The sequence below is a fragment of the Vigna umbellata genome, chromosome 1 (assembly GCF_029865625.1).
Source record: "Vigna umbellata cultivar VRB3 chromosome 1, Vumbellata_1.0, whole genome shotgun sequence".
NCBI lineage: Eukaryota > Viridiplantae > Streptophyta > Magnoliopsida > Fabales > Fabaceae > Vigna > Vigna umbellata.
Genome location: NC_142165.1, coordinates 76,035,251 through 76,059,230, shown reverse-complemented (window position 1 = coordinate 76,059,230; position 23,980 = coordinate 76,035,251). Strand labels below are relative to the sequence as shown.

The following is a 23,980-nucleotide window of genomic DNA, read 5'->3' as shown; positions in this document are numbered from 1 at the left end:
TCTACATCATGCAAAAAATTTAAAACATCATGACCAATGAAATGAAAAGAAGGCAGGAAGGCTTTGATGCGAAGAGTAAAAAAAGCTTCGTGAAAACTTGTTATGAACGGTGAAATCTATCTATTATAATAAACTGACTGGTAACATTTTTATAATAAAAAAAAGATTATTATGACGTATTTTAAAAAATTTATGGTAACAGATTAATCAATAACATTCTCGTAATAAAAGAAAAGACTAAGACGATGTATTTTAGAAAATCTATGGTTATAACTAGACATTTTTTGTAATAAACTTCAAAACCTTATTATTACAGGTTGTCAACCACCTATGATAAAATCTCAGTTCCTGGATTTATTACTCTTTCCACGTTCTCTTCATCGTTTTTACGCCTCACTTTGTAATCCTTTATTTTCTTCAGATGACGTTCCCCCTTCGCGGCGTGTGTTGCATCGACGCTGTAGTCTACCTTGGTTCTCCTCATCCTGGTCTCCATTGGCTCTACTCACTGTGGTCTCCGTTGGCTCTCCTCGCCATCGCCTCCGTTGGCTCTCCTCCATTTGCAAGAAGTATGACAAATACGATGTCGAGAAGCATCGTGATTCTAATGTCTATGGCGACGATGCGTTTACCAGAGTCTACGCCTCCGTCGACGCTGACATCGAGGCATTGCTTCAGGTATGCCACTGAAACTCTTATGACTCAATTTGTGCCCTAGCTGGAGAATTTTTCTATAGAGTCACGGAATTAGGGGTTTTTCCTAATGGTAATGGAGGAAATTCACATGTATTTCTTTTGATTGTTTGTGCAGAAAGTAGAAACAACTTCCAAGGAGAAAGGTAAGGCATCTGCTGTAGCGATCAATGCGGAGATTTGTCGTACTAACGCTCGGTTGCTAGAGGAGGTTCCCAAGTTCCTAAAGTTTATTTTCCTTGGTATACTGTTTGAATTTATTCTCTTCTTTTTACATTTAAACATGTACAAGAAGTTAATAGTGTTGATCTTGCTTTCATGTGTAGTGTACAATTAGTGATGTTGCTTCTGCAAATAAAGCAGACGTAAGGAACTTGTTCATGGAAAAAAAGTTTCCAAGCACGTTCTTATTTATTTTTTAGGTATTTGTATTCATGATTGGGTTTTCATTTATATATATTGAATGCCCTTGTTAGTGTTTCATTTATGCTCTGTTATATATCATATTAAAGTTTATGCTCCTTGCGACCAAAATAGTCCCCTTGAAATTAGTTATGATGTGCATGTCTATATTGTTATCTTTGTATGTATATATGCTCCTTGCCGGAGGAAATCGAATCAGAACTCAGTCCTTCCATGGAGAAAGGAAGAAAAGGTTTTATTTCATTTATATTATCATTGATTATTCTTGAGTTTGGTCATTGTATTTTCAACTTTTAAAGTGAATAATCTTCATCATGATGTATTTCCCTTTTGTTTTATGTACTGCCTTATGCCTCAAGAACAAAGTAGTTGGCTACTAATACTGATATATACTATATATTTTGTGGTGGTTATATCACTACGTTCTTTCAAGTATATCACAGTAGAAAGGCACATGGAACCTCAGAATATACTCTGCTAGGCTATCGTTTGATGTGCAATTTTCTTTCCCTGTTTCATCCAGCAAATACCTTTCCCGTGTAAGAATTTTTCGGTTAAAATTGGTAAAAAAATTCAAGGTTTACTTTTACTTGGACATGCTTTATTAAGGATTTGAGTGAAAGAAGACTATAAGAGTTAAGTAAGAAAAATATGATGATTAGTTTCTGATTCTGTTTACTTGAGTTTTAGCAGCACGTGGTTCTAAGAGAAAGCCCCAAAGTGTCAAGGATGAAGATCACTATATAAGTTCAATACCAAAAAATTAAGTAAGTTTCTATCTGAATTACTTAGTTCATCATACAGATATACACTATATTCATGGTGGTTATGAATCTGGAAAAAAAAACATTGCTACTAATTTTGCTATGATTCTCAGCAGTAAACGGCATTGAGGCTGACCTTGCAGTAAAAGCCAATGAAGACTTCGCTTCAAAAAGGCAGCAGTTCTCTTTATTATGCTATTGGGGTGATTTTATTGTAAACCATTTCTAAATCATTAGTTCAGAAGCCAAATTAAAACTTTTAGCTGATTATGTCTGTGCTTTTGTGTTTAATTAAATTTCTATTAAGTGATTAAATTCCAACGTTTACTTCCTGTCTGAAATATTTTTTTGTCGAAGTTGATTATTGTTTTACATCAATTATTTATTTAGTACTTCCTCTGCTCCTTAATATAACAAGCATATTTTAGAAAAAATTGATGGTCCTTTTTCTAAGGAATTTTATAGTTTACTTGGAAACAGGATATTTCCTGTCCTTGTTTGCACAATTAAATATTATGAATGTCTGTTTTTTATTGACAATTAACGAGAGGAGGCTTTTTAAAGTTATTAATAACAAAGGTAAATTTGATACACTGGTAACATTGTTTTAAAAATCAAAAAATTCAACAAAGTCAACTGAGTTAATTCTTTTTATTGGTCTGTGTGGTTCTATTAGAAGTGCCTTGTACCAGAGAGTGTATTATCTGTTTTCCCCTTTTTGCTTTCCGATAACTTGATTTGGGTTATACAATTGCTGTAATTTTCAGGTTTTATGTGTTTTAGCACAAGTGAAGACTGACAAGGATTTAGTTGACACATTGGTGCAACATGTTGAAAATGCTGATCGGCTTTTCCAAGGAATTCAAGATTTGCAAAAGCAAGTTGTGGATTTAGAAGATAAGCTTGATTTTCGAGGACGGGGACTGAGGACTCGGGAAGAGATTCAACTGGAGCTTAACACCCTGCAGAGCACGAAGTAAATAGCTGAAGTTTTTTAACTGAATTGGAACGTTTAACTGAAGAAAATATTCAAGTTGATCTTGATGAGAAGGTGTCTTATTATCTGATACATTGATTTAGTTGTTGTTATAGGCTTGGGGCAATTGCCTTCTTTATCCCCCTTTCTACGCATGTACACATACATTTCCATGTATGAAATGAATTTTATTTTATTTGTTCAATTGAATTTATTCATTTCAGGTTATATTCATTATAAATTGATTGGATTTGTTCATAATAGGAGAAAATTAATTGCAAATTGATTGGATGTCAAAAATAAGCATGTATTTTTTTTTTAAAAAACCAAGTTTTTATGATAGGTAAAAAGTTACATGTCATAATATATTTGACATATTATGATAGGTAACAGAAATATGTCATAAAAAGCGCAGACTTATTATGATGTCTAGAACTATGATGTCATAATAGATCACTTTTATCTATAATAAAAAGCGATTTTTCTACTAAAAGGGACTCATTGATAGGATGTTTGCCTTTCTTCATGGTGCGAAGCTGGGTGTCTAGCTGACGAGCATGAGCTTTGGTCCGAGAAGTGAGATGAGCATGTATCTTCTCCCAAACTTGAAATGAGTTGAAACCAATGATGCGAGCTGAGAAGGACGCCCGATAAGGTGGAATTGAAGCCAGGAAAGGAGAAGTTGATCCTGAGTTTTCCAGGTGCTATATTCAGGATTTTCAATCCCTAAATCTTAACCTTAATTTGTTTTGTAACTTTATCTTTTGAGTACTCCCTCAATTCAGTTGAAATGATCAGTTGAAATCTTTTACTCAAATTGTTATAAATATACTATAACGTGATTGTTAATATTTTTTTTACTACTTAGTAAAATTTAGATTTAATTTAATTTTACAAAATTTTGTTTGTCACTTTTGAATTTAAGACCTAATTTCAACTCTACAAATATATTTTACCACAAATAAATTTCCTAATCAAAGAAATTAATCGTAAAATAAAAGTTAAAAATTACAAGCATATTTGAAGTCAAAAGATACATCATTATCAAATGAAGAAACGTGTTTCATTTGAAGAACAACCTTTTGCAACACATTATGAAAAAAACACTTAAACCACAATTGAGTGAAGTTCTAGTAAAGAGTCCCTTGCTTCAAATTTGAGAGAGGAACACAAGAAAAATGTCAACAACTGGCCACCTGCAAAAGTTAAATAAAATTGATTCATATAAATTAATAATAAAATACATGAGAGTAATTTATCATGTTTCTTTTAATAAATGATAAATTTGTTATTGTTACATAAATTTAAACTTTATTAATAAGGGTTAAATATATTTTTAGTTTTTAAATTTTAATGCAAAATTGAAATATATTTTTATTTAAAACTTTAGTACATTTTGACTCTCAAATTTTAAAAGTGTATGAATATAGTCATTTTTATTCAATTACTTAAATCTTTTTGACATGTCAAAATATGTTTTCTAGTTGACATTGAAATAAGAATGTCAAACCATATAAACAATTCAAATACGAGCATGAAAAACATTTAGTACTTAAAAGGGTTAATCTATTAAATTAAAAAGACTATATCCATTCATTTTTAAAGTTTGAAACCAAAATATATTAAAATTTCGAATAAAAAGAAATTTCAATTTCAAATCAAATTTTAAGAACTAAAAACATATTCTATCGCTATTCTTCTTAATTACCATTCTTACAAATCCTATTTTGCATAATGTTCATTGCTATAAATGTTTACTGCTATCATCATGGTCAATGATTTAGTCGAGTAGTGTGCATTCAAGTTTGAAATATACATTTATTTATGAATCGAGGATGAATTGGTCAGTATCTATCTAGTAAAAATCAACGTTGCAAGAAGATATGAAAATAACGAATTCCAAGAAGGAAGTTTTCTTAAAAGAAAAGAGAAAATAATATATATATTACGAATCTTCATTGGAAAACTTTTTCCAACTCCTTAAATTTCTTACAAAATCCTTCTGATTTTTCTTTCATCAATTTATGTTAGTAATTTAGTTTTTTACTTATAAATCAAACAACTGAATTAAACATGTTGCATGATTTCATCTACATAACTTTCTTAAGTGAATTATAAAACAAGATTAAACTTGTTAACAGCAAAGTATCCACTCTTTTTTTCCTCTCACATTACATTATAATTATGGCAATAACAATGAGATATACTTACGCATATTCACCAAAACATACCTGCTACCCAAGCTTTGAGCCATTGGCAGAAATTTTGCGTATTCATCATAGCTGTATCTCAGTTGTCAATATGTTCAAGAACCTTAGGTAAGCAATTCTCCAAGCTTTCCAAATTAGAATTGGCCCTATTAAGCCCCAAAATCCTACGAAGAATCCTAGGCCCATGCTCATGTATAATGCTTCATAGAAATCAGAATCATCTCCCTCCTTTTCTGTTGCTACTTCTGGTTTTGCGGTTGAATAGTCTCCAGGACAACTTTTGTTGAGTTGTTCACCACAAAGATCAATATTTCCTTCAAAACTAGAGGCTTCAAAGGTCTGCAAATGTCTTCCCAATGGAATTCTTCCAGAAAGATAGTTGTATGACAAGTCTAATTTTCCTAAGAAATCAAGTTGAGAAAGAGAAGAAGGAATTCTCCCATGCAAATGATTTCTTGACAAGTCAAGAGATTCAAGTGAACTTAAATTTCCAATCTCAGAAGGAATTTCTCCACTCAGATTGTTTCTTGATAAATTTAAAGAAACAACCCCAAACAAATACACAACTTCTTTTGGTATTTCACCTGTGAAATTATTGCTTGAGAGATCAATACTCTTAAGAATCAATTGGGGATCTCCGAACACTTGTTCCACACCTTTCCACACCAGCGTTATGCCAAGCCTGTAGTCAAAAGACATGGAGGGACCGTAGATTTCCCTATAAGTAATATTGTACCCATATATAAGGCCTTGAGTTTCAGTTCTGTTGATGCTCTTTTCAGACATGGCTGTAAAATTCTTTAAGCAGGTTGGAATTGCTTTTGATAATTTATTCCTGGAGAGATTCAACAATTGAATACGCTTTAAATAACAAAGTTGAATTGGAAAATTTTCAAAGAAGTGATTCCCTTGCATGTTCAAGATTCTCAATTGCTGCATACTTTCTCCAATCCATGATGGTATTCGACCAGACAAATTATTTTCACTCACATCCAGCATAATTAAATTAGTGCAATTCTTCAAACTGGAATGCAGTTCACCTGTTAAATTATTCTTTCGTAAAACCAACGCTTCTAATTTAACAAGTTTCCCCATGGAGATGGGAATATTCCCAGACAACTTATTCTCGCTCAAATCAAGAAATAGTAATTGGTGTAAAGATTGCCAACAATCAGGAATTTGTGCCGTTATGTGATTGTTTGATAAATCTAAAGTTGCCAAATTCGGAGCAATGATTTGGTTACACAAAAAAAAATGCATATCAGAAATTGTATTTTGAGAGAGTAACAGCCCTGAAGCTTGTAGCAAAAATGGTGGAAGTGCTCCCTCAAATTGATTTGAATTCAGAATTATAGATGGTCCATAAGGAAGCTTTAATGGTATATCAGGAATTGCACCATTGAGATTATTGTGAGACATGTTTAACCATCCCAAATATTGCAATTTCTTCCAAAACCATGCTGGTACAGAATCATTTAGCTCATTATCAGATATATCTAACACCCTTAAGAAATTTTGTGTCTGAAGCAAACCAGGAAAACTCGGACCTAGCTTGCAAGATGCTAATCTCAAACTTGTTGCTTGAAAAGGAGGAACCCAACTAGAGGAACATCTTAGAGACAATGTGTTGAATGATAAAAATAAGGTTTCTAATTTGGAAAAACTAAAAAGATGAGATTCAGTGACATCACCCTCTAAAGAATTTCCCCCCAAGGATAAATCCTCCAACTCGGATAGCAATCTAATGCTTTCAGGTATCTTGCCAGTAATTTGGTTATAAGATAAATCCAAAGTCTGAAATACGTGTCTGTTGCACCACGAAGAATTTTGAAAGAAATGAGAAATTTCCCCATTGAACTTGTTATTTCTGAGGTATAAGGTCTGCAATCTGCACATGTTCCCAAAGAAAGACGGAATCTTGCCTTGTAGTCTATTTTCAGAGGCATAGAAACGTTCAAGTGAGTTCATTACTTTTCCCAATCCATCTGGAATGGGACCTTCTAACAGGTTTTCATCAAGGCAAAGGATCTCAAGATTCGTGGTGCAATTCAGAATCCAGTAAAACACAGTAGATGATTTCAATAGATTTGAGGAGAGATCAAGTATGACAAGAGAAGATGAAGAATTAATTGTGGAAGCAGAGGAAATAGGAAAACTTTGATCTGTAAGACTACAGTTATACAGAAAAAGCTCCCGTAGATGGGAGCCAAAATTAAAATTGCCTTGAAATACTGATGATGTTAGATTATTAAAGGAGAGATCAAGTATATTAAGAGATGGAAAATTTGGGAAAAGAAAAGATGACAATCCAATGTCATTTTCGCTAAGATAAAGTTCTTGTAGATGAAGGCTAAAATTGAATAACAGTTGAAATGTTGAGGAAGTTAGCACATTAGAAGACAAATCAAGGACAGTAAGAGAAGTTGAAAAGTTGAAGTGAGAACGAAACAAAGATTGGATATTAGTATCTGAAAGAGAACAATCAAAAAGCCTCAACTCTACTAAGTTTGGAATGAGCTCACTGATAGCTTGTAGCCACTGGCGCGAGGAGTTGAGATTATGCAATGAGCTCAAGTGAAGACTTGTTAAAGAATGGAGATTAGATAACCACTGTGAATCCTCGGCTTCTATATAAAAATCACCACCTAGCCCAAGAGTTTGTAAGAGAGAAAGATTCCCATTCCGAAAAGGGATAGCTCCAGAAAGAGTGTTACTTGCAAGATTAAGATATTGTAGCCGCTTGAGATTCCTAAGTTGAAATGGGATTTCTCCTGATAAAGAATTCTCTCCAAGATCAAGATATTGCAGCCGGTTGAGATTCCCAAGTTGAAATGGGATTTCTCCTGATAGAGAATTTCCTCCAAGATGAAGATATTGTAACCTTCTAAGATTCCCAATCTGAAAAGGAACTGGTCCAAGAAGACTATTTCTTCCAAGGTCTAGATACTTTAGTAGTGAAAGATTTCCAAGTTGGAAAGGAATCCTCCCACTAAATAAAGAAAATGAGAGGTTGAGATATCGTAAGTTGATGAAAGAGCCAATGGCTTGTGGGATGTGAGTCAACAAAAAATTATTATTGCTGAGGTCTAGATGTTGAATGTATTGCAAGGGAATCAATGAAGTGAGATTGATTGCACCTCTTAAATATAGTGTATCCAGACAACGAAGATCAAGTAGAATGACATGACCAGTTTGATGGTTGCATTGAATGCCTTCCCAATTGCAGCAATCTGTATTATTTTGATGATCAGTCCATGTAGACAGTCTGCCATAGTGATTAATGAGGCTTTGTTTGAAGTTGAGGAGTGCTTGTCTCTCATTCTCTCTGTAGTTGGTTTCACCACTTTTACGTGATTCCTTGAATCCAACTGAAAATCCAAAGGAATACAATAAAAGCAGATGAAATAGTGTTACAAAGTAAGGACTTATCATAATTTTGCTGATAATCTAAACTAAGAGAAGAGTCACGAAATAAGAAAATTTTGATTCAAGTTTTCTCTTTCAGTTCTGAAGTTTAGAAAGTTGGATCGCATTATATAGTGACAATAGAAAACGAGTAATTATAGTATAGATGTCTATTTTTTTTGTATCTTTTTTGACACTACTTCGTCTAAACTATTAAATAAGAAAAGTAAATATAAGTATTAAGAAAACTACTTAAAAGTTATTAATCTCCCTACGAATCCATTTCAAGAGTTAGAAAATTACGCACAACACATCGTGAAAAGATATAAAAAAACATTTTAAAGGTTATTTTATAATTTCTAAAATATAGTTCTATTATTTTTATCCTTAATAACTTTATAGAGACTAAAAGAAAGGTGCAAAAAGTAATTAAAATTACAGAGACCAGAAGTCAATTTTTATTTAAATTACAATAAAATATGATTATATTTCAAGGATAAAAAAGAATAATGATTAAACAAAATCTAAGTTTAATTTATTGATTTTGCTATTCTTAACCTTTTTTTTACTACAACGAAAGAGCAAAAATGAAATCTTCATAGTTCAATATGTTTTACATGGGTTTGAAAAATTAACACACCAATCATAAAAGAAAAAGTTAAAAACTAGTCTAAAGAATTTATTATCATTTGATGTGATTGCACGTTTAATTTTCTAATCCGTTAAAAGAATTTAAAAATAATGGTGGATTGTGATCTATCCACACAGTTTACATACACAATTATTCATGTTTTGTCTTCCCTTCACAAAATATGTTTTTTTTTTTTTATGTATCCGCCACCTTTAATTACTTCCAATAAAAAGACAATCATGTAATGCGTGTCATTTTTTTTATCATTAAAGGCAAGATAACGTGCAGCAGAAAAAAAAAAGTAGTGAAAAAGTTATAGAGAAATTTAAAGCTGAGCGTACAACACATGAAAAAGGTTGGTATGAAAACTTTAAGAAGAAAACAAAAATGCTTTATGAATATCTAAACAACTTTTAATATATTCAATAGATGTATATTTGAGGATTAAATGTTCACAGTTTTCTAACTTATAAAATGGATTCGATTAGGACAACCAATACCTTAAGGTAATTGGACCGGTTTCATTTTCTTCTTTGTTTTCTAACATGCTTAATTTTCTAACGCATAAGATGAATTCAAATATATAGGACAAATCAATAGTTTAAAGTTTTTGGACCATTTTCATTTGTTTTATATGAAGTCTCTAACATGCTTAAATTAAACGAATTAGAATAATACGATTTTGGACCAATTTCGTTTTCTTCACTTCAAGTGTCTTTATACTTTTTTTAACACGTTAAATGAATTGGAATACAATAGTCAATAGCTTATAAGGTCTTTATGGACCACTTTCATTTCTTCTTTTCCAATGTCTAACATCTGTAATTTTCTAACCCATAATCAGGACAACCAAGAAGCTTTTGGACCATTTTCATTCTTTTAAAGTGTCGCATACTTAACTTTCCTAACCCCGTTAGTAAAAAAACAGTGTATAACGTCACACTTTTATCTATCAACTACTAAATAACCAACGTTAAAAATGATCGGTGACATTTTTATAAATAAATGTAATTATTAGACGTTGTTTAGGACTGTGATTCGAAATCAATTTGTTATAAAACGTCGAATATTGAGAAGTCCAATGTCCTATTGGCTAACTTTCGTAAAAGTGTTTGGCACGAAGGTGAAAATATACTTACTTATAATGTTGAATGCCCTAGAATTATACGTCAAAATGTTATAAAATGTTGAATGCCCTATAGTTAAACGTCAAAAGGTTAGTGAATTCAATAAAAATTTAAGCAAGATGTTGAAAATCCATTCACTTTATCTTAGCGCGAGACTCTCTTCTCTTCTCAAACTTTTCTCGAATGAAGTTTGATGACCACCAAATGTAATATTTTTTTCATTTGATACAAATGCACGTTGATTAACTACTTTAGGTATGATTTCCGTTTGTTTTGACTGATTATTTTCGTGTTCTTGTTCTTTATAGGTGCATTTTGCTTTCTCTCTCATTGGTGGCAAAATTTTATTCGACGAACCCACCTTTTGAAGATTAGTTTTCGTTTTCATTTTGAAGAACTTGTTTGTTCAACTTGTTTGCTTTTATTGTCTGTTGTTTGTTGTTGTTGATACTACATTACACATTATACATCTAAGGTTTAGAATAGAATTGAGAGTATATTGAAAACAACTCCAAATGACCTAAAAATTTGTCATAGTTTTTGTCTTTTTACATTTGTTGTTTTTCTCCTTTTCAAAAATGACCTAAAAATTTGTCATAGTTTTTGACCTTTTACATTTGTTGTTTTTTTGCTTTTCAAGTCTCGTAGAGTTGTAAAAAAGATCACAAATGATCAAAATTAATTAAAAAAACAAAAAAATGATTAACGTCGCACATTAGCAAAATTTGACGTTAATTGACATTGGAGATAAAGCAATATCCGATTGGGGACGTCCAATTGTTCAATGTCCAACATCAATTAATGTAAATTAACGTCGAATCTTTTAAATTCGATTTCAATTTAATGTCTTCCAATATGATGTCGATCTCAAATTTGACGTGAAAGGTGAAAAGACACGGACGTTATACTATTCTTTTGTACTAGGCCCATAAAATACTATGAGAGAACCATAACTTTAGAGTTTTAGACTAGCTACATTTTTTCTCTTTTAAATATGTGATAAATTTTCTAACTTATAAAATGATTCATTTGGGGAAATTAATGAATTGATATTTTGGGACTAATTTCCTTTTTCTCTTTTTCAACCATCACTAGTACAAAATCAAGATTCTAACGGGTAATGTGCTTCGGTTTTCAGAAAACCGAAGCATAAAACAATACGGTGGCAGTTTTGTGATTATAATGATTTTATAGGCCTCGGTTCTCCTTGAACCGAGTCAAAAAAGCGTTTATTACCTCGATTACTATAAGACCGAAGCATAAAATCTTGCAAATATCACGCGGGTCCTTCACGCATTAAATTAGAAATCGGTTAACCATATAACCGGGTTAGTATGGCTTGATATTTTCTGCTCACTCCAGTCTTTCTTTTTTCTCTCTCTCCTTCCACAATGCATTCACTCCACTCTTTCCTCTTCTTGGTCTTCTTTTTTCACCATTCTCACCCTTACACATTCGTCACCGTTTCGAACAACACTCTTCAAGGTCTCCAACATCCTCGCCGCCGACCTCCACCGCACCTCCGGCCTCCGTACTTTGCCTCAATCTCCGCTCACCTCCGACGCCGCCATGGGCTTCGGGAAGTGCTTTGCGAACCCCTGCATCAGATCCCCGCTGCAGCGCCTCGTCGGTGCCTCCAACGACTCTGTCGCTGCCTCTAACGACTGTACCGGTGCATCTCGCTGCTGCTCTCCGTCGTCCTCTATCGCTGCCTCCAACGACGTTTCTGCGTTTCTGCTCCCTCCGCCGCTCCTCCCTCGTGGCGCATCATCTCCTCAATCGAGCAGAACGAAGAGAGCCGCGAAACCGACGATCCAAGATCGAGTCCGAGCAATGGTCCAAGCGTTTCTGCGATTCTGCGTTTGTGGTGAGTTTTTTACTTTTATCTTTCTTTGCTGATAATTGTTTCTGCGTTTCTATCTTTTTTTACTTTTATCTTTCTTTGCTGATAATTGTTTCTGCGTTTCTATCTTTTTTTACTTTTATCTTTCTTTGCTGATAATTGTTTCTATCTTTCTTTGCTGATAATTGTTTCTTTGATTTTGATCTTTGGACCAATACAGGATTTGTGTCTCTGGAAATCTTTGTTTTCTGCCTTTGTGTTTTCAGCCCTTGATTTTCTCAAGTTCATTCTACGTAGGGAGGCTTAAATCAATTTGGGGCTTTCTCCCAACTCTCTCACCGATGGCTAGGGTTCTTGCGAAAAGAGAAGAAGTAGAACAGAATCAGACGCAAGCTCCAAGGTCCAACGGAAGCAGGCCCAGAATATTCCAAGTTTATTCGGTTCTTTCCCCTTTGCCCCCTCTTTTCCTCTTTTCTGTTTTTGTTTTCTCCTATATAAAGGAGTTTTGTAAAATAGAAACATACGTGTAGTAGGTGACAGACACTATACATCAATTGTATTTTCATTTCCAGTTTTAATAAAAGCTTGTACGTTTCAGTTTGATGATTCAATTTACATTTCTGCATTCACTTTATGTTTTGTCTTGTTTCTTTCTTGCATTGATTTTACCTTTTGATTTTCATGTCTGATAATGGTTTTAGAGTTGATGTTCTGGTTCTGTTTCTTATTGATAGTTTTACATTCATTATTTGACACTCTTTATTTTCTTTCTACTCTTTTTTTGTCATAAAAATACAAAATTTCAATCTTTTATCATCATTTTACTCTTTTGATTTTACTTTTTTGATACGTGTTAAATGAATATAAAGGTTTGTCATCCTATCATTACATCTTCCATTCACCTTATTGTGCATTTCATACCATATCTCCACAACATGGAAAAAATATAAAACATCTTAAACTGTTTTTCTTTTATCTTTCACTTTATTTTGGTATTCTCAATCATTGGTTAGTTTCAATTTACAAATAATCTTTAGTTCTCAATTATAAATTTTGATATTATAAAAACATTAAATTGTTTGAAATAATTTTATATTATAACTTAAATTATTTATTTTAAATCTATACAAGTAAATTATTTATTTATAATAACTACTATTTTATAGATTCAATATTTCATTAATAAATATTGATAAAATATTATAAAGTATCGGACATGGATAGCGTCAAACATTGACAACATAGACGCATGATCCAAATTAATCAAGTATATAAAACATAACAAACTAATGTATCTAATGTTTGCAAAAGATCGATAGAACTCTTGTATGCTAAAATAACAACAACTAATTTCCATATCTATATGAATTCTGTTTTTTTTTTTATATATATTTATATTTAGTATTATTAAATGTAGTATTGATAATTTATCTTTTTCTTGTATTTAGAACGTAAATGAGGGAAAAACCAACCAGCCGACCAATTGTCAACATAAATGTTGCCAAATAGTTTTTTGAACTTTGCAAGTTAGTAATTGTGTTTCTAAATTATTTATTCCTTTTGTTTTAATTTACTTTTTGTGCAATTTGAATGTTTCATTCTTTTTCCTTTTCTCGTAAAGTGTTTAATTTGCTAATAGTAAAATAGATTTGAATAGTAGAATCCTCAAGTTCTTTGGACCAATATTTCGTCTTCTTCGTTTCAAGTGTCTAAGATATATGCTTAATTTTTCTAACCCATAGAATGGATTCAAATATTACAATATTAATGGTTTAAGGACTTCCTGCGCTAGTCTCATTTTCATCTTTTGAAAATGTCTAGCATGCTTATCTTTTCTAACACTTCAAATGGATTTATATACAACAATTAGTCGTTTAAGGTCTTTTTTTTGGACTAGTTCAATGTTTTCTCTTTTCGGTGTGTTTCAAATTTATAAGCTATTGATAAGGAAATCAATAACTTGAGATTTTTGGACCAATCTTATTTTTTATCATATAATTAATTTTTAACCAACAAAAAAAAAGAGTAAGAACAATCAACGTCTTGTTTTTTCTCAAGACAAGTTTTATTTTTCCTTTGCGTTATTGGTGCACTAATTTTCTAACTCGGCGGGCCTAATGGTAAGATTTTTCTGAATTAGTTTCAATTTTCCTCATTATGTGATTATTCGTGTGGTTAATTTTCCTATCCTTAGATTGGAAATGAGAAGATAATAATGATCTAACACCACACAAATTCAATCATCTTCCTCGTTCCGGAGAAAACCAAATTTAAAAAAATAAAATTAGGCATATCATAGAGTTTTGGAAACACGCAACTGGTCCTTACAATTATGAATATAAATGAATCATAGTTTGTTTCTCTCAATATACTACTCTTGTTTACTCTTCCCTCAGTTCAGATTATTTGATATCAGAAAAACTACAATGACTGCTTATTTTCTCAAAACAGTTTACGTTCTTCTTCTTTCTTTGCTTGCCTCAGGAATTATTGCCACATTGAAAAACTCAAGCGAAAGTGGTGAAGCAAAGTGCAAAAAGAGGGAGAGAGAAGCACTCCTCAGCTTCAAAGAAGGCCTCATAGATGACTTTGGCATGCTCTCCACTTGGACCAACCATCTCAATAATACAGACTGCTGCAAATGGAAACGCATTCAATGCAACAATCAAACTGGTCATGTGCAACTACTTGATCTTCTTGGAAACTACCACTATAGACCGTATTTGAGAGGTACAATCAATGTCACTTCATTTATTCACTTGCCATTTATTCAACACATGGATCTCAGCCATAATTGTTTTGAACTGAGTTACATTCCAGAGTTCATGGTCTCTTTCACCAACTTAAGACATCTTGATGTCTCCCATTCTTATTTTGCGGGTGCAATTCCTTCTACACTTGGAAATCTCTTACAACTACGTTATTTAGATCTTGGGGAAAATGTTCTTTGGGGAGAAATTCCAATTCAGATTGGGAATCTGAAACACTTACAGTATCTCGATCTTGGACTATTTTATCTTTCAGGAAAAATCCCATCTCAAATTGGCAATCTCAGCAAGTTACAATATCTCAGTCTTGGATGTAACACTCCTCTATATACAACCAAAACGTCAAAATATATTTCAAATTCCCTTTCTGGAGAAATCCCTTTCCGAGCAGGGAATCTTCCATTGTTGCATACTCTCCGACTAGTTAGCAATTTTGATATAAAACCTAAGGATGCAAAATGGTTGTCTACTCTCCATTCTTTAACCATTCTTGAGCTGAGTTCATTGGATAATGTTAGTTTCTCTCACCAGTGGCTATTGCAAAGTATTAATAAGCTCATTCCAAACTTGGGCGAGTTGAGGCTGAATAATTATGATCTTTTGGATAATGATATTCCATCTTTGTTTCATTCCCATTCTTCAAACAATTCAATTTCCCTTACCATCCTAGATCTCTCTTCTAATTCGTTGACATCATCAACATTTCAATTCTTGTTTAACTTTAGCCTTCATCTTAAAGAACTTTATCTTTCTCACAATAATATAGCTTTGCCACCTTCTTTATGCCCAAATTTTCCATCTCTTAAGATCCTCGACCTGTCTAATAATAATCTAACATCATCAATGTTTCTAGGGAATTTTAATATAAGCTCTAAACTGCAAGAGCTTAATCTACGAAACTGCAGTCTTATAGACAGAAGTTTCCTTGTTTCATCTACTTCCACAATGAATGTTTTGTCCTCGCTTCAAATCCTTGATCTCAGTCATAACTTGTTAAAATCATCTCCTATGTTGTACTGGCTTTCTAACTTCACCACCAATCTACTTATCATTGATATTAGTAGTAACTTATTAGAAAGTCCCATTCCGGGTGAATTTGGGAAAGCGATGAACTCTCTTGAATATCTTTCTCTCTCTAATAACAACCTACAAGGCAAGGTTCCGTCTTTGTTTGGGAGCATGTGCATATTACATAGATTAGACCTCTCAAATAACAAGTTCAACGGCAAACTTCCGAGCTTCATTCAAAATTCTTCATGGTGTGGCATACATATATTACGGGAATTGAACTTATCTTATAACCAAATTACTGGCAAGATACCCAAGAGCATCAGACTACTATCTGAGTTGGAGATTTTATCGTTGGAGGGGAATTCTTTAGAGGGTGATGTCACTGAAACTCATCTTTCTAATTTTTCCAAATTATATTACTTAGACTTGTCAGGTAACTCGTTGTCTCTAAAATTTGGCTCTAGTTGGGTTCCTCCTTTTCAATTAAATTACTTGCATCTTGCATCTTGCATCTTGCAAGCTAGGTCCGAGTTTTCCGTATTGGCTCCAGACTCAAAATTTCATAATATGGCTTGATGTATCTGATAATGGGCTGAATGATTTAGTACCAGAATGGTTTTGGAACAAGTTGCAAATTCTGTACAATTTGAATATGTCTCACAATAGTCTCATTGGTTCAATCCCTAATATGCATTTGAAGCTTCCTTACAGGCCATCTATAATTTTAAATTCAAATAAATTTGAGGGAGAAGTTCCATTATTTTTACTAGAAGCTTCCGAGCTCTTACTCTCTGAAAATAAATTTTCAAATTTCTTATGTGGAAACATCACAGCATCAAACTTGGCCACTTTGGATTTATCATACAATCAAATAAAGGGGCAACTTCCAGATTGTTGGAAATCGGTAAACCAATTATTGTTTCTTGATATAAGTAGCAATGAATTGTCAGGCAAACTTCCTATGTCCATGGGAACCCTTGTTAAATTGGAAGCTTTGGTTTTACGAAACAATAGTCTAATGGGTGAATTGCCTTCCTCTTTGAAGAATTGCAATAATTTAATTATGCTGGATGTGAGTGAGAATATGTTGTCGGGTCCAATACCATCCTGGGTTGGAGAAAGCATGCAGCAATTGATAATCTTGATCATGCGAGGGAATCGCTTCTCTAGAAATCTTCCACTACATTTATGTTATTTGAAGCGTATTCAATTGTTGGATCTTTCCAAGAATAATTTATCAGAAGGAATTCCAACTTGCTTAAGCAATTTTACTGCATTGTCTCAAAATACCATAAACAAAATTGAAACTGAAAATCGTGTTTATTGGTACAATAGTACTTACTCTGAAATTTATAATTTTTTCAGTGAGAGTTATTATTCGTTTCATATAACATGGATGTGGAAAGGTATGGAACACGGCTTCACACATCCGGAATTAACTCTTCAGAGCATTGATCTCTCGTGTAACAATTTAATTGGTGAAATACCGGAAGAGATTACATACATGCTGGGGTTAGTTTCTTTGAATTTATCAAGAAACAATTTGAGTGGAGAAATTCCTTCGGATATTGGAAATTTAAGTTCACTTGAATCCCTTGACTTGTCAAGAAATAAATTCTATGGGAGAATTCCTTCTTCTCTTTCCCAAATGGATTTTCTCCAAAAAATAGACTTGGCACACAATTCTCTTTCTGGAAGAATCCCAGTGGGAAGACACATGGATACATTTGATGTCTCTTGTTTTGAAGGAAATGTTGACCTTTGTGGTGAACAACTTAACAAGAGTTGTGCAGGGGATCAGACATTAGTAAAGCCTAAAAAAGCAGCAGTCAATGGAGAATATTATATTTTCTATGAAGCATTCTACAGGAGCTTGGGGATAGGATTCTTCACAGGCTTTTGGGGCTTATTAGGTCCATTACTACTTTGGCAACCATGGAGAATGGCTTATCTGACGTTATTGAACAGACTGATAGACTATCTACTTGTAGTGATTGAACTGAACTTAGCAAAGTGCCGAAGGTATATCAAAGACTAACAGAAGGCGTGGTTCAGAAACTAGGCAGGTACATAATTCTAATAACTTCTTTCTTAATAGGTTTTATAATGAAATGGAGAATGCCTTTCTAAAAAGAAATGTACAAGGCTTGTCATGAATGTAAGTGTTAAAATTTGATTCTTCCTTACAATACAGCACTAAACGTACTTTAATTAATTGTATGTCTCTCTTAGCTACATACTTATTTTCAACAATTTTATTAAACATTGATTATCCTACGCTCGTATTCATGGCTTTACTATTGGTACTTCTTTTTTCCAAAATAATTGTTTTTATTGGTGCAAAGGAATTATTGATAGTGTGCTTTGTTATGAGAAGTTTTCATTTTTTCAAATGAATTATGCTTAGGCCCTTTTAAAAATGCTTACATGTTATACACCTTTTTGAGTACTCTATTGAGTTTAAATAATTTAGTTTTCATTTAGTTTACAACTAAAATTTGATCTCCGAATTGTTTTTCCATCATTACTGATATTGTTTGTCATCATATGAATCTTAGCACAAGTTTACAGCAATTCGCTTCATTTAGTTTATCATTAATATTTGGTTTCCAATTTTTTTCCTTCATTACTATTTTTTGTCATATAAATTTTAGCACCAAATTTGCAGTTTATAATTATATGCTAGAAGACTCCATTATGAGATGAAAGCATTACAGATTGTTGGCAGTGTGAGATTTGGAGGCTGAAGTTTCATGAACCAATGATTTGACAGTGTGTGGTTGTATAATCTATAATATAAACTTAATTTTAAGCCAAGAATTCGAGATATCCTAATTTGTATATGTAAGAACATGGGATATCTCAAAAATTTGTAATTCAGAATCCATTGAATCTCATCTTTAATTACTCTTTCATACATTGATATCCCAATGGCAGGGACATTACATCTAACTTGTTAAAAAAAATTATATAAAAAATGTGAAAAAAAATGTTTTACATAATTAAATAAACAACAAATAAAAATATTAAAAAGAATAAAAAATAATCAAATGTGTGTCTTAGAAACAATTTGATACAACATTAAATAGAATTGCACAAACAAAAAACAAATGTGTAATTAAGGGTATGATAAGATAAAAAATATTTTAGAGATCTAAAAAAAATTTTAAGATATCAAATTAATAGAACTGTAAGAAAGATAATGAAAAATTATTTTACCAAAATAAAAAGAGTTCTTTAAATGAAACAACTTAAAAATAAAAGAATAAAGAAGATAAATATTTTATATTACCTACACTAGTGCAGAATTGGCTTTTAACGTCCTCCCATAGATCTCCGTCCACAAAAGTTCAAACGTAAATAATTGACCGGTGGCATATTCGTAAATAAGTGAAACTCTAGACGTCCGTGGGAGGGGGACAAACGTCTACTAGGCTGAACAACTGAACGTTTCAACTCCCCATGTCAGCCCCTTGAACGTCTGTCCTAGGAGGGCGTGGACGTCTATAATATTATAGACGTCCGTGGGATGCGGACGGACGTTTACTAGGCTGAACAACTGAACGTTTCAACTCCCCATGTCAGTCCCTTGAACGTCCGTCCTGGGAGGGCGCTGACGTCTATAATATTATAGACGTCCGTGGGAAGGGGACGGACGTTTAAGGTGCTGACAGGGTGGTTGGAGAATTAATTGTCTTCAGCCCCTTAAACGTCCGATATGGGGGGCTGGACGTCTATAATATTATAGACGTCTGCGCCCTCCAAGGACAGACGTTTAAAGGGGCTGAAATGGGGAGTTGAAACGTTCAGTTGTTCAGCCTAGTAAACGTCCGCCCCCCTCCCACGGACGTCTATAATATTATAGACGTCCGCGCCCTCCAAGGACGGACGTTTAAGGGGGCTGACATGGGGAGTTGAAACGTTCAGTTGTTTAGCCTAGTAAATGTCTGCCCCCATCCCACGGACGTCTATAATATTATAGACGTCCGCGTCCTCCCAGGACGGACGTTCAAGGGGCTGACATGGGGAGTTGAAACGTTCAGTTGTTCAGCCTAGTAGACGTCCGTCCCCCTCCTACGGACGTCTATAATATTATAGACGTCCGCGCCCTCCCAGGACGGATGTTCAAGGGGCTGACATGGGGAGTTGAAATGTTCAGTTGTTCAGCCTAGTAGACGATTGCCCCCCTCCCACGGACGTCTATAATATTATAGACGTCCGTACCCACCACTACGGACGTCTAAAACCACTCGCCAATATCAATTTTAAATCCCCAAAGACGTCAAATTAATGATGAATGGGACGTCTATAATATTATAGACGTCGGGGCCCCAGAGTACCAGACGTCTAACAGTATTAATATTGGAAATGCGAACCCGCGAGTAGTTACGCTCACTATTCATCGTCTTCCCCCCACGAACACTGTCTGCGCCATTGATTTTCCAGGTGCGTTTTCTCTCTTTTGGACCGTTTAAATTGACTTTCAATCCGATTACATTGCTCTGTGATGAAATACCTTTGATTTGAACCGATTAAAAATCGTTTTTGGTCCGTTTTTTTGTAGTCTCTTGCGTGTTCTTGGGCGACTTCTTTGACTATTTTTGGGCTACGTTTTAGGTCGTTCCCTCCTCGATTTCCCTCCCTTTCATTTCGAATCTACTTTTCAGGTTAGCTTGTTGGTTGAAAAATTTATGTATGCATGTAATTCGGTTTTGTGTATGCATGTTTTTTACTCTAAAGTGTGCATGTTTTATTGGCTTTTGAATATGCATGTATTAGTTGTGTTATTATAAGTATCAAATCATTGAGTGACACTTAGTTCCCGTTTGAAATTTAACACAAACGATTAATCTTTTAATCGTTTGTGCTAAATTTTGAATTGTCCGATTGGACAGTTTGAGAAAATTAATTTTCATAATTTGCAATAACATGTCAATTGGAGTTTATGGATAAGATTGATAAAATTTCGGTTCAGTACTTGTGTTGTTCTCCGGATGCATATTTGATTATGGTCATCGTTGACTACTCTCATTTTGTGTATTTCGGAGACCAATGCGAAATGCTGCAGAAATCTTATCAATTTTATGATGTAGACTTCAATGCACGTGTCTGAGCAAATTATGAAAATTAATTTTTTTGAATGGGTAGGGCCTAACCTTGTGAGAGTTAAAACACTTGAACTGATGATTTTACGAGCTGTCATTAAGACCATCATTCGAGCTGTCATTACAGATGACTGAAATGAGGTAATGATGTATACCTTCAATACATTACAAATCAAATTCATCTTCAACATATATGAAACCATAATGAATCTTTCTTGAATTTTACAGCGCTTCAAGAGTACATCGCCTATTCTAGAGAACACAATTAAACAGATAAGGCAGGAGTGGACCGCTTATCTTCTGCAAAGATGGAGTGAGGAATAGTTTTATTTCTTGTTGAACATTGTTTAGTTTTAGTTTAAGTTTTATGTTGATAGTTTTGGTAGTGGATTGAACTCCACATTAAGTAGAACTTTGTTTATATGAAACGCATATTTATATTATTGCAAAATTGTTCTGGAATATTTTTCTGCTCTTCAGGTGTGGTTTTTGTTGAAAAAATAAATCAATTTTTTAAGAAAAAACGCCCAGTAGACGTCGATTAGTGCACAGTCAGACGTCTATAGACGTCCGGCAGTGCACAAACGGACGTCCAACCCCAGTCCCTACCACTAACAATTCAGCCAAGTAGACGTCCGGAGGCGAGGCACCAGACGTCTATATGGACGTCCGAGGGTTCACAGCGGACGTCTATATAGACGTCCGGCCTGACACAACGGACGTCTATATAGACGTCCGACCTGACACAATGGACGTCTATATAGACGTCCGGCCTAACACAACGGACGTCTACATAGACGTCACCCACAAAGACGTCGGGGGAACGTCGAACGTCAAAAGACCCAAAGAACAGACGTCTAAAGTCCGTTCTGCACTAGTGCCAGTAAGTGAAGGGTTTATGCTATTAGATACATAAATTGAGAGTTAAACATTAAAAAAATAAACAATAAAAAAAGTAGTAGAAATATTTAAATATAGGACGTAACAAATATTTAATTTACATATATGATTTGAATATAACTAGATAAAGTTGTTCTTATAAGAGAGAAAGTATCTCCAAGATGTAATTGATTTCACACCAAACCAAAACAATAAAAAAGAACAAAAAAGTGTGTAACTAAAATTAAAAGAAAAATTATAAAATTAAAGACTAAGAATAATAAATTGGATACTCCTTAATTAATTGAGCAAGATGGAATATAAAGATTCCACACTAAGAGAAAAGATGAAAAAAAGATAACTAATTGTAAATAAGAAACTTACTTATATGAAATTATGATAGACTATCTATCTCTTGTCCTCTCAAACGTGTTACCTGATTGTTAAAAAAAGTATACAAGTATAACCTAAAAACTAGAGAGAATATTGAGAGTTTATAATTTTACTAAGATGAAGTGTTGTAAGTAATTAAATGTTTTAAGCCTATTTGTAATTATTTTCAGAAATACCTTTTATTCTCTGTTTAATTTAAATGTTGTTTTCTATAAAATAAGTCATTCATCTTCAATTCATGTTATTGTACATTTCATACATATCTCTACATCATGCAAAAAATGAAAACATTAGTATCAGTGAGTTACTTGCTCATACATGTACTTATTATACACACAGTTTATCATGTTCCATGATAATGAGCCAAGGAAACTTTTTAATCTTGGTCATCCAAGAATTTAACAAAAATTAATAAATTCCTTAATTGATAACATTTGATTCTTGCATTAAGAATATATAACACTTATAACAAAGAGCATCAAGTTTGTTTGCTTTGAAGCAATAAACATAAACTAAAACAAGAGTTGCAAACAGCATATACCTAAAGATATATATTCCAAGCAAGTAACCTTCATTTGATTGCTTGATCCGCTCAGCGCCTAGAGCTACTTTTTGGGATGCTCTCTCTCTTCAATTTCCTCAGTTCCTACGCTTGGCAAATCTTTCCTGCAATGGTCAAATTTTATTCAGCGGATTGTTAAGTTTGAAATAATGTTCAAGTTTTTCTAGCACATTTACATTTGTTTGGGTTATTTTTAGTGTTTAATTCATAGTTTTACTGCAAATTCAGAGTTAGAATTCTGTTTTTTTTTTCAAAATTGTGTTAAATAACTATTTTTGGATCATCTTTAGATTAAAATAATTATTTTTTCAGTTTTATTCTTTAAGTGATTTTTTTTAAATTAATATTTTTTATTTTCCTTTTCTTTAACTTAACCATTTTTTAAATTAAAAGATTTTCTACAAAATAAATAAAAACTATTTACCATAAAATTATAAAAATAATTTATATTTAATTTTATAAATTATATTTAATTTAAACTTGCCATATCTAAATAAATCTGGTTTTAAAGCTTTAGTCGAATATTAAATAAAATTTTGGGAAAATAAATAACAAAGCAAGACATAAAAAAATTTGTTGAATAGATTATCCATTCTATAAGACAATATTGACATACTATAAGACTTTTGGTTAAAATTAGTAAATCAATTTTACCGGTTGTGTTTGTTTATCCATTCTTATTAGATAACGACTATATACTTGTATATGTATCTCACCTGTCTTTTTATTGTTTTATTATTAATAATTAATTTACAAAATAATAAAAAACTCTTGTAAAGAAAATCTAATGTTATTAAATACTTACTATGAAAAAAAGACATATTCTTGTTTTTTCAATATTAAATATTTAGAAAAAAATTATATTTCAGTTTAAAGTTTTAAAAGAGATTTTGTGAGAACTAAAATGTTTATTAAATTTGTAAATCTTAATTAAATAAAGTTGATAAAATTAAAAATATTTTTTTAAAAATTAAAAAAATAAAACAAATATTCAAATTTAAAAATATTTTAATTGTCTTTTGACTCCAATAGTTTAAATTTTAATGAAATCTTTTTTTTATAAACTAATGAAAATTATAATACACCGTTTCAATTAAGTCACACAAATAATAAAAGTTAAACTAATAATAATTAAAATTTAACATAAATCTTTCATATTTGAAACTTCAATATATTTTGAGACAGTGATA

At 32.7% G+C, this 23,980-nt stretch overlaps 4 protein-coding genes and 1 long non-coding RNA gene across 27 annotated transcripts; 4 read left to right on the top strand and 1 right to left on the bottom strand.

Moving 5' to 3' along the window:
• Positions 1-310: 310 nt before the first annotated feature.
• On the top strand, positions 311-3,061 carry LOC148206376 (syntaxin-72-like). 23 transcript variants are annotated; one of them, XR_015783575.1, is made up of 5 exons: positions 311-678; positions 812-935; positions 1,810-1,883; positions 1,997-2,054; positions 2,648-3,061. XR_015783575.1 is itself a non-coding variant. In XM_088104255.1 (4 exons), exons 1-3 carry the CDS (start codon positions 331-333, stop codon positions 1,881-1,883), a joined length of 546 nt encoding a protein of 181 aa, XP_087960381.1. In that variant the 5' UTR covers positions 311-330; the 3' UTR covers positions 2,648-3,061. The 23 variants fall into 23 exon arrangements, 5 of the variants coding, with proteins under 5 accessions (XP_087960381.1, XP_087960379.1, XP_087960378.1 ...); XR_015783573.1 differs by having other exon boundaries at positions 1,997-2,083; XR_015783574.1 differs by having other exon boundaries at positions 1,994-2,054.
• A 784-nt stretch (positions 3,062-3,845) lies between these two features.
• LOC148206375 (receptor-like protein EIX2) lies at positions 3,846-8,552 on the bottom strand. The gene is made up of 2 exons (XM_088104249.1): positions 5,088-8,552; positions 3,846-4,052 (listed from the first exon to the last, which is right to left on the bottom strand). Exon 1 carries the CDS (start codon positions 8,496-8,498, stop codon positions 5,133-5,135), a length of 3,366 nt encoding a protein of 1,121 aa, XP_087960375.1. The 5' UTR covers positions 8,499-8,552; the 3' UTR covers positions 3,846-4,052; positions 5,088-5,132.
• Positions 8,553-11,514: 2,962 nt separating this feature from the next.
• On the top strand, positions 11,515-12,683 carry LOC148206374 (uncharacterized). The gene is made up of 2 exons (XR_015786009.1): positions 11,515-12,096; positions 12,293-12,683. It is a non-coding gene; the product is annotated as an uncharacterized LOC148206374 (long non-coding RNA).
• A 1,663-nt stretch (positions 12,684-14,346) lies between these two features.
• On the top strand, positions 14,347-19,217 carry LOC148206372 (receptor-like protein EIX2). The gene is made up of 2 exons (XM_088104247.1): positions 14,347-17,917; positions 18,520-19,217. The coding sequence occupies exon 1, from the start codon at positions 16,504-16,506 to the stop codon at positions 17,887-17,889; it is 1,386 nt and encodes a 461-aa protein (XP_087960373.1). The 5' UTR covers positions 14,347-16,503; the 3' UTR covers positions 17,890-17,917; positions 18,520-19,217.
• On the top strand, positions 14,415-16,427 carry LOC148206373 (uncharacterized). The gene has a single exon (XM_088104248.1). The coding sequence runs from the start codon at positions 14,415-14,417 to the stop codon at positions 16,425-16,427; it is 2,013 nt and encodes a 670-aa protein (XP_087960374.1).
• Positions 19,218-23,980: the final 4,763 nt, after the last annotated feature.